Here is a 10,897-nt window from a genome sequence, read left to right as displayed (position 1 = left end):
AATGAAGTGAATGTAAGGATGAGTATAAATGTATACAATGGCCAGACATTAAAAAGTCCCAGCCTAATTTAGATTCAGTATAGCTGGAAGAAATAACAACAGATTGATGAATAATATAGTCATCCTGTAAGATTTTTTCGGAGCCTGGAAAACTTTTTGTTTGTTGCTGGCTGGTTTTACTTTAAACTGAAATACTTCACCGGCTTTTATAGAAAACAAATACCATTTGTTTACGTAAGGCTTGACTAATTTTAGTTTTAGTCGGGAATGTTTGACAAATCGATGGGATATGGTAACTGAAACCCTTAAACTGTGCAGAGATCTGAGAGGTACAAACACTTCAAGAAATCTTGATGTATACTTGATTAAACTATAAAATCGGGACATTAATCTGCATACTTCTGCTGAGATCGTGATGGGGAGAAACCAGATAAATTGCAATTTCACATTTGGAGAGCGGGCAGGGGAAATGGCTTACAAGCCAATCAAGAGCTTGGCAGGATCACAAAATAGATTTATTGATTCGGCCAGTTGGCTGACTGACTTGGCCTGGCCCGGCCTGGCCTGGCTAGAACGAAAAGTAAATAGATTGATAGTCAATTACAGAGATACATAAATAAGCGGATGCATTAGAGACATGTGCGGTGAGCAGAGCGACAGATGGAAAGAGTAAAACTCCATTATCCATTTTCCCCCAAACTCAATCATCGTCATCATCATAGCCACATTCTGACTTTTAGCCACACTCCCCTCTCCGTCAGTCCCTCCTCTTGGCCAACTTTTAACTCTTGTTCGAGACTCTTGTGGCACAGATAATTTGCCATCAGCAGCGCCAAATGTAATCCGCCATATAACCGTCTAACGGTAACTCAAAGCCAACATAAATATGCGCAAAACCAGCAACAACAACAAACACACACACAATCAAGCATACAAACATTTTGCAACATGTTGTTGTTGCAAAGCTGCTACTTCTGCTGGTGTTGTTGTTGTTTCGTTAACAGCTTCTACAATTTTTCATCCAAGTGCAGCAGCAACAATAAATTGGCACTGAGGAAAATATTTAAATAAAATCAGGTATTTTTATTTTTAGAAATTTTGATTAAAAAATCTATATAGTTTTTAATAAGAAATTTTAAAATATAAAATTTATTAAGCTACCAGCTTCAAGTTCCAATATTTAAGAACTATTTAGTAAGGGCACTGCGTGAAGTCTGCCGCATATCGTACGGCTCAAAGGAACCGAGACTATAAGGAAGAAATATTTCGAGAAAAGATGGATGAAAAGTTTAGAATTATTTGAAGGACAAAAAAAGGATTAGACTATTAAAAAGGATTAGAGACTATTGCAAGCCAAACCAAAAACCATAAGATAAGATAAGAAAAGATCGAACTATATCTTTAATCACCAAAAAGGAATATTTCGTAAAAAGAATTTGTTCCATGTTCCCAATATCCCAATCTTAGAAGATTGGGAAGTAAGTGAGTATGTTTTATTTGTTCTATAAATAATATTTATTTAAATATTTTTTAACTTTTTATTTACAGTGTCTAAGCCAATGGGGAGGGGTTTTTTTTTGAGAAGCCAAGCGATGCCTGGCAAACAAACAACTTCATGGGCGACGTGCAAAAATTCAATTGCTACAACGTCCACGTTGTTGGCTCAGTGTTGCTGTTGTTGTTGTTATTTTGTTTGTTGCCTTAGTTGTTGTTGTTATTGTTAGTATCGTTGTTGTCAGCAGCAAATCACTGGCAAAATGCTCCCAGCTTCAACTTCAACTTGAGCCCCAAGTTGCATTTGCAGTTCCCACTCTCTCGAAAATCTTCATGATCTTCCACTTCCGCTGTCTCTTTCTGTCTCCTAGCTCCATCTCAACCAATCTTCCAGAAGAAAACTATATACATATAAACTATGACTATATCTCTTGGGGAGCTTTGAGTTTTATGCATTTGTCAGGCCACACTTCTGTGGCCAGCATAGTCATCAAAAATAAAATATATATATGTATATGTATATTAAAAAAAATAAAAAAAATATAAGCGCGCATAAAAAAATGTCAGTCAGTCAACGGCAGTTGGCCCACTCCCCTGGCTCGGCTCACTCCCTCTGGGCCCGTTTGAAGGCTCCACTTCATGAGCTTTCTTCCGTCACATTTGTCTGTTTTTCCAAGCCCAAGACCTGGCCAGTGCCTGCCTTCTGACAAGAGCTGAAATGTATCTTTCACCGACTCGAAGTCAGCTAGAGATGACAACGTGATTGGGGGATATATTTAATTATAATCTATAATAATCAAAATGGTATCAAAAATATGATAAAAAGTATCATTAAGGGGTTCTTGAAAAGCTATTTAAAATAGGTATGAAGATATCAGCATATCCAGATTTAAAGATAGATTCTTAAACAGTTTTGACAATAAAAACAAGTAACAGATATTTCTAAAAAGTATTCAAATTACTTCCCTTAAAAATATAACACTCATAGAGGTCCTTATTACTTATTTTTTCTAAACTTTTAGGTCCAGACACTTTATCTCATAGCCGAGCTTCAGAGATCTTCTGAGAAAGCTAAGCCCCGTTTCGAAGGCTTCTCGTACTCGATTCTTTCGGCCAGGCCGACACTGTATAACCCCAAATACCTCTCGCTCATGCCGCTCCCCCCCTTGATTACCGACTGGTACCCCCAATACCATCCTTGTTCTCACTGTGATGGAAAACCATTTTCTCTACAACTCCAATCGACGCTCCACTTTTTATACCCTTGCAGAGGGTATTATAATTTTGTCCAAAAGTGTGCAACGCAGTGAAGGAGACATCTCCGACCCTATAAAGTATATATATTCTTGATCAGGATCACCTCCTGAGTTGATATGAGCATGTCCGTCTGTCCGTCTGTCCGTCTGTCCGTCTGTCCGTCTGTCCGTCTGTCCGTCTGTCTGTCCGTCTGTCTGTCTGTCCGTTTCTACGCGAACTAGTCTCTCAGTTTTGAAGCTATCGTCTTGAAACTTTGCACACACCCTTCTTTCCTTTGCACGCAGTATATAAGTCGGAACGGCCCGGATCGGCCGACTATATCCTATAGCTGCCATATAACTGATTGATCGGAAATGGTATAACTTTGGTGTTTTTAGAGTTAGAGAATTCAAATTTGACAAGAGAGCTATTTTTGGCAAACCATTACGACATGCCAAATTTCATAAGGATCGGCCGACTATATCTTATAGCTGCCATATAACTGAACGATCGGAAATGACCCAACTTTCGTGTTTTTGAAGATAGAAAGCTGAAACTTAATACAGATTATATTTTTGGCCAGATGATCCAACCTACCAAATTTCATTAGGATCGGCCGACTATATCCTATAGCTGCTATATAACTGAACGATCGGAAATGACCCAACTTTTGTGTTTTTGAAGATAGAAGTTTGGGACAATTTTAGGTTTCGTTTTTGTATTATAATAAATTGGGAAATATTATCATATTCTCATAAGGATCGGCCAACTATATCCGATGTTTGCGATATATATCCGGTTTTAACTGCAAGGGTATATAAACTTCGGCTCCGCCCGAAGTTAGCTTTCCTTTCTTGTTTTGTGTGCTGTTGTTTTTGTTGGTCTTTTTTTTTTGTTGTTGTTGTTGTTGTGTGTAGCTAACATTTTTTTATGCTCCAACTCCAACTAAACAATCAACTTTTCAAACTGTTTTTTCTTTTCGCTCTGCTCTCGCCCCTCTATTTTTCTCTGGCTATTGCTTTTCCTATTTGCTGTTGGCTGCACTTTTTGACGGCTTTTATTGTTTGCCAATTTCTGGCCCCCGAGACCAGCGAAGCATTCCATCCTATACCCATACCATTTCATTCAGCGACGCACTACTACCCCCCCTCACTTTTTTTGGTTTTGCCCCAACGCCCCTCTGCTCTTAACTGGTTGGATTACACAGGTGTGAATAGGTGTTATAGTTTTTCAAAAAAGCACAAAAACCTCCTCCTCCCTCCTCCTCAAAGAAGATTATCCCCTTGGAAAGTCTACAAACTTTAATATTTAAATTATTTTTATTAAATTTATTTCTTGAATATTTTTTCTTGCCGTGTATGCACCACCCCCTGGCCTCCTCCTGGCTGCGCATCCATTGTAAATCCGCCAGGCAGTTGAGGAAGCGTTTTGTTCGGCTTGTTTGCCGATCGAAGAGGGTTCGCTGACAGACCGAGAAAAACTCGGAAAGCATGGTGGAGCGGAAAACGGGGGTTTTTCTCGGAGTTACCTCACCCAATCACCCGCCGCCTATCCCGAGTGGAGGGAGCACTATCCTCTATTTATTACTACCCATACAGTTGACTTATTCTCAGTGATCTTGACTGCATCTTAGCTGGGAGAAAAGAGCTTCGGTTGGGTTTGCAAATCGAATCGGCTCGGCTGGTTCGATTTAGATGGCATGTCTGGGCATTTGTTGACGTAAATTGGCATTAACCTTCTCGGTGACCTCCTTCCGCACCGAACACTTCGAAATACATAAGTTAACCCAACGAGGGAAAGGCAAGAGAGTTGGCTTACTGCAATTTATTGATTTTTTATGGCTAAGTTCTACTTTCAAAGACTCTTAAGCCTAAAGAATTGAGAGATTTATTTTTATAGAATAATTTAAAAAATAAAGAGTTATTTTATTAAGGAATTTAAACCCATTGCGGAATAGTTTAAAAATAATCCCCATATGATCTAATTGCCTTGTCGGAAGATTTCGGAAATTCGACCTTAAACACTGCAAAAAAAAACATGTTTGTTTTTTTTATTCGTTTCATTTGTCCGCTAGTCGCTTTATTAATTAGCGAGTGTCGAAAATATGCAAATCAAACAATTCTTGTACATTTCAAGGCGTGGAGACAATGAGTCGAGAGTCTCGTGAGAAATCGAGAAATAGAAAATTATAACGCGTCTCAGAGGTGGGCTGGTGGAGCAGAGAAACAAAGAAGAACTAGTAGATACAAAAAATAAGAAAGATGAAAACAAAAAGTATTTACAGTTAGTTGATTGTGCCCATTTCATTTTGTTGGCTTTTAGACGGTTACCAGTCCAAAACCCCACCACCGCCTTCCCAAAAAGCCAAAAAACCCAAAAAAACACAGACAAAAGAAGCCAACGAACGAACGCCTTGTCTCCAAGACAGAGGGCACTGAGAAGAAGAAGCTGGAGAAGCGGGAGAATTAGTGGAATTCGAGGAGAAAAAGTAGCCAAGAAGATGTAACGAAAAGAACGCGGGTGGGTCTACTGCCGAACAAACAAACGAATTATGAACCAATTTACAAATTACCAAAGCCCCCAGAACAAAAAAAAAAACCAGAAAAGAGGGAGCCCCCATGGCAAAGGGTGGGGTACAGTGAACTGTAGACAGATATAACCGAACCCGAGCCATTCAGTCTGGCCGGGGCTACTGATGATTCTTTTGAGAGCTCCCTCCAGGAGCGATTAAGTCCACGCCCCCTTCTAGGCTAAAAGCCATTGACCAAGTAACGAGTTTCGCATTTCAAGATTCAAGATCCGATTCAGAATCCACTTGCCGCAAATAACTGAACTTGCTCACAGACCAGCACAGTGGTTATGAAAATTAATTTATTAAGTTATTTTAAAGAGGGTAGTCTTTTTAATATAATAGACTTAAATTTAAGGTAAAACCTTAGATTTGTCAGATAAACCATTAATCTCTTTAAAGTTTTAAGTTTAGTTTAAAGTTTTCCAACTTTCAAAACTATTTCCTCTGAGATCCTCCAGGGTATCCATTGCATCCATTCTCTGCTCCTCATTATTATTAAGTCGATTTGCTCATTTTGCTTCCTTTCAGTTTATTTTTTGTTGAAACTTACTTTATTTGCTTGGCAGTGAGCCTGTCGTCTCGTTTACGGTCCGTTTATGCTGCAAACACTTTGCAGATACAGATACAGATACTCATACAGATACAGATACCCACACCGATGGGCAGCCCAACATAAGTAAGTAAATATATCTTCTGTTCGGGGAGTTCTTGAAAATTGTGGTCTGCCATCTGCTCCCCCCTCCTGCCAACCGTACTCTTTCTCTGTCTGTTCACCTCGCGAATTCAATTAAAATGCCGCTCTCCGCGTTCTTAAAGTTCTCGATTCTCCAAGCTCGAAGCTCGCATCTCGAATCTCGTCTGAGGTCCGAGGCTAGTGTGTTGAACCCGAAACCGAAACCCAAACGATGCTCCACAAATCGTGAGCCAAAAAAGTATTATTAATTTGGGAAAGTTCTGGTTGCCACGCCCCCGCTTGGCACAATCGAAACACCTGCCGTTCGTAATGTATCTCACGGATTTGTGTTTTGTTGTGGCAAGAGCAATAACAAAGTGCAACAGCCACACGGCATCTGCAGGCAGCTGCCACAAAATTTGAATTACAAACTACAAGAAATCGAAATCGAAAATCGTCGATCTTGTCGCATTAATTAAGTTAATTTGCTCACGTTCACGCTTTCCGCTTATCGGAGGCTGTCAATTAGCATTTTATTGGTCATTGCCAGTTATCGTCCAAGGATATCTTTTCGCCTGCATCAATCCATTAGGTTTCATTCTCAACCTGACTCAGCTAAAAATTCTTGTTTCTGTTTCTACTTTTTTTTGGGTGAACCTTCATTTTATCTGGGCGATTTTCGCCGCCTTGATAAGATCCCCCAAAGTGATTCAACACTTTTTTTTTTGTTTTTTGGGCATTTGAAAGCAATAAGCGTTGCATAAATCGAAACTAGTTTCCCTTTCTCAGTTTTCAATTTCGGATTTAATAATCTTCCTGGCTAGAGAAGGAGAGAGAGGCTGAAATTAATTTGCCAAAAAACTACAAAAAAAAAACAAAAAAAAACGACACAGAAAACAAATAACTCGGCTCCAGACAGCAAAAGATACAAATAGTTGCAGCCGGAGATACACGGATACAAAATCCATACTGTTGCCGATACATACGTGCGTGTGTTGTTGTTGTTGTTGCTTTTGGTGTTGCTCATTGCGCAGTTAATTTGTTCAAGCGCTCAATGCGTCAATACCATTTGACTTTCACTTATTTGCTCCACTCGCCACTGCAGACAACCAAATGCGAACAATGGCGGAGGAGATACGTTTCCAGATACAGATACAACTTCAGTTTGGGTTTAGGCAAGGATTATGCAATTTTAGATTTCTTCAACTTAATAGTTGTTATTATAATTTTTATAAAAATTTAAAGAATTTTGTTTTACCAATCATTTAAGGTATTCCGCTTAAGGATCAAATGAGATTTTTGAAAGATATGCATATTTAGGTATGGTTTAGGGTTTAATAGTCAGAGCCTGGTTTTGGCTAAGGGTTCTATACAAAAAAATTTGGATAATTCCTTTCCAAAATTTTCTTCTAATATTGAATGCAGATTGGTAGCTGAACAATCGGATGAGAATTGGCAGAGATATAGACATGGTCTGAAGTCATATGGTAGTATCCTCGACTATGCAAGGAGTTCTATCTGAAAAATAAGAAACTGATGTTTAGTAGCCGAGATATGGATATTGTAGTCCTCAGTTTTAAGCTGTGCTTTTGCTTTTTGGGAAAAGAGACTTCGGCATTCTTACTGTTTCCTTGAATAATTTAATAATTTAATACAATTTAATATCTTTAAGAAACTAAAATATTCCCCAGACATCTTAGGCTTACCTCCCTTCTCCCAAAAGAAAAAAAAAAAACGAAAGTAATGTCTTTCGTTTGGGATAATGACCTCAGATTGATACTGTCACTTTCAGATATAGTTCTTTCACCCTCCAGCCACTCAGTCTTTTAGTTCTATGGCGAAATATCCCCTAGACTCTAGCTTGAGTTACATGTGATTCATTCTGGGCCGTGGTTCCCCTCTTGGAGCCATTTGCCCCTCATCCACCACCAACGATATGGTCGTATCGGCAGATACAACAACAATCTTTGAGATACGATTTGGTTTGCTTGGGTAGTTGTTGTTTTTGTTGTTGTCTGGAGCGCGCAATTGATGTTGTAACATGGCTACCACGAGTGCAACATCCCCCCTTTGTTGCCCCAGCAGCTTGGCCACCCCCTTGCCACCCAGAGCACTCCCCCAATTCGAAAATGTGTGACATAATCTGTGCAGACTTCGATGTTGTTGCTGCTTTTGGGGCAACTGCTGCTGCTGTTGGTGGTGCTGGAGCTGGAGCTGGTGCTGGTGCGGCTGCTGCAGTCTCACTCATTCAATAAGTCAGTCAGAGTCCAAGACGCCGGGGGTTCAATGAACTAAAACCAACGCCACCGCTTGCTTTTGTGTAAAAACAAAAAGCCAAGCCAACGAGAAGAAAAAAAAACTTAAATATTTTTCTGCCTTTTTGGTCGAATATGTTACAAATTTTGTTTCTCTTTTTTTTAACTTAATGTTTGTTAGTTTTGCCTGCTCCGCTCGATGGCAGGCGACTCTGTGAAATCACTTACTGGTTTTTATGCGACCAACCAGAAACAACAAATACAACAGGCGACAACCCGCCTCATGAACAACTGTAAATTTGTTGGCAGCACGTTACTCATTTGGCAGCTTCGCACCTTTTTTTTTGGCCATAATCCTCCGGTTAAGGTAAAAGCGTTAACTCAATCAAATATAGCACAAAAATGTATATAACAATTTTAATATGTTACAGGAAAGTCTTGCAATTATTCAAGACACCTTTTAAGCCATCTCTGACTGCAACAAGGCCTAACATATACCTTATAGACCTTGCCTTTGTTTACTTTATTGCCAAGTATTTTTTTTTTTCATATTTCTTGGTTATTAACCGACATTGAGAAGTCATTTGATTCACTCTACAGTCTAGAGTCTTGGAGACCTTATTGACTATATAAACTATGCGCACATAGAGATATTTCTATAATTACTAAACAAATGCCAATGTCAGGCCAATGCAACAACTGCAGCAGCAGCAGCAACAGCACCAACAGTGGCAGTGGCAACAATCACCTGGAGTATTACAAAACTAAACAATCATAATTATATGACTGTCTCGGCTTGACTTGAGTTCAGTTGAGGTGAGCCGAGGAGCTGAGTTGGCTTAAAGCGGCTCACACTTTTGTTTATGGAAAACCTAATGCAAGACGATCTACAACCGCAGAGTCGGGGGAAGATTGAAAAACATTTCGTAAAATAATTGTTGAGAAATTTGTATGGCCAAGAGAGCAATTACGAGGCGAACCAGACCAGCCCAGAAAGCCCACGACTTTGACGGCTGCCGTGAAGGGGTGTCCCCTTGCCACTGACTTCCCCCCTGTGTCACCCCCACCCGCCTCTCAACGCTCACAAGCTCACACCATGGGCCCCGCTTAATGACCCTATTTTAATTTCAAGCATCGCTTGTCCATCGCACTTTGCGGAATTTACATTATACGCATACATATTTCTCAGTCGCTTATTTCGGTTTTTGTTTTTTTCCCCTCCGGTTTTTTCCATTTTGTATTTAATCTTTTTTCTCTGTGTGTAGCTTTTGAAAAGCCGCCCTGGAATCAACGAACACTGGGCTGAAGTTTTAGGAGAAATATTTTAAGATATTTTTATAAATATTTGAAACTTTTTTATAGAAATATTATAATACCCATACAAATTAAAGCTTTTAAACAATATATTATCTTTTTCATATTTTCAATAAAAAAAAACATAATTTCTTAAATTTTAGAACATTAGATCATAAAACAAGAAAGGAAAGCTAACTTCGGGCGGAGCCGAAGTTTATATACCCTTGCAGTTAAAACCGGATATATATCGCAAACATCGGATATAGTTGGCCGATCCTTATGGGAATAGGAATATATAATCCAATTTATTACAATACAAAATCTAAAAAAAGTCCCAAACTTCTATCTTCAAAAATACGAAAGTTGATATTTCTACCAAATACCATTTCCGATCGTTCAGTTATATGGCAGCTATGGGATATAGTCGGCCGATCCTAATGAAATTTGGTAGGTTGGATCAACTGACCAAGAATTAAATCTGTACTAAGTTCCAGCTTTCTATCTTCAAAAACACGAAAGTTGGGTCATTTCCGATCGTTCAGTTATATGGCAGCTATAGGATATAGTCGGCCGATCCTTATGAAATTTGGCATGACGTAATGTTTTGCCAAAAATAGCTCACATGTCAAATTTGAACTCTCTAACTCTAAAAACACCAAAGTTATACCATTTCCGATCAATCAGTTATATGGCAGCTATAGGATATAGTCGGCCGATCCGGGCCGTTCCGACTTATATACTGCGTGCAAAGGAAAGAAGGGTGTGTGCAAAGTTTCAAGTCGATAGCTTTAAAACTGAGAGACTAGTTCGCGTAGAAACAGACAGACGGACAGACAGACGGACAGACGGACAGACGGACAGACGGACATGCTCATATCAACTCAGGAGGTGATCCTGATCAAGAATATATATACTTTATAGGGTCGGAGATGTCTCCTTCACTGCGTTGCACACTTTTGACCAAAATTATAATACCCTCTGCAAGGGTATAAATATATCATATTTCATTTTTAATACGTATTTCGTAGTATCTAGTAGCATATGATTTTAAAGAGGACTAGTTCTAAAATAATATTTGATAAAACATAATTTTGATAAAACAAAGAAACCTCATAACATGGTAAACAAACTATATTTTATTTAATTTTTATACCCTTGCAGAGATTTTGTCCAAAAGTGTGCAACGCAGTGAAGGAGACATCTCCGACCCTATAAAGTATATATATTCTTGATCAGGATCACCTCCTGAGTTGATATGAGCATGTCCGTCTGTCCGTCTGTCCGTCTGTCCGTCTGTCTGTTTCTACGCAAACTAGTCTCTCAGTTTTAAAGCTATCGTCTTGAAACTTTGCACACACCCTTCTTTCCTTT

At 39.1% G+C, this 10,897-nt stretch overlaps 1 protein-coding gene across 26 annotated transcripts in view; it reads left to right on the top strand.

The window, feature by feature from the left end:
- Positions 1-348: 348 nt before the first annotated feature.
- LOC138926239 (uncharacterized) overlaps positions 349-10,897 on the top strand; it is a 48,768-nt gene continuing 38,219 nt past the window's right edge. For 6 of the 26 annotated variants that reach the window (XR_011442668.1, XR_011442653.1, XR_011442667.1 and 3 more), the window contains exon 1: positions 349-644. Coding sequence is in view for 1 of the 26 variants with exons in the window: in XM_070279581.1 (XP_070135682.1) it covers positions 416-580 (165 nt within the window). In the remaining 25 variants the exon portion in view is untranslated. Of the gene's footprint in view, positions 1,078-1,130; positions 1,483-1,548; positions 6,882-8,411; positions 8,598-8,661; positions 9,289-10,897 lie in introns of those variants that run through there. The other 20 variants (XR_011442674.1, XR_011442650.1, XR_011442649.1 and 17 more) reach the window with 16 other exon arrangements.

This window comes from Drosophila bipectinata, chromosome 3L (assembly GCF_030179905.1).
Source record: "Drosophila bipectinata strain 14024-0381.07 chromosome 3L, DbipHiC1v2, whole genome shotgun sequence".
Taxonomy (NCBI): Eukaryota; Metazoa; Arthropoda; class Insecta; order Diptera; family Drosophilidae; genus Drosophila; species Drosophila bipectinata.
Note: the sequence above shows the minus strand (reverse complement) of the source record. Positions and strands in the feature narration are given on the sequence as shown.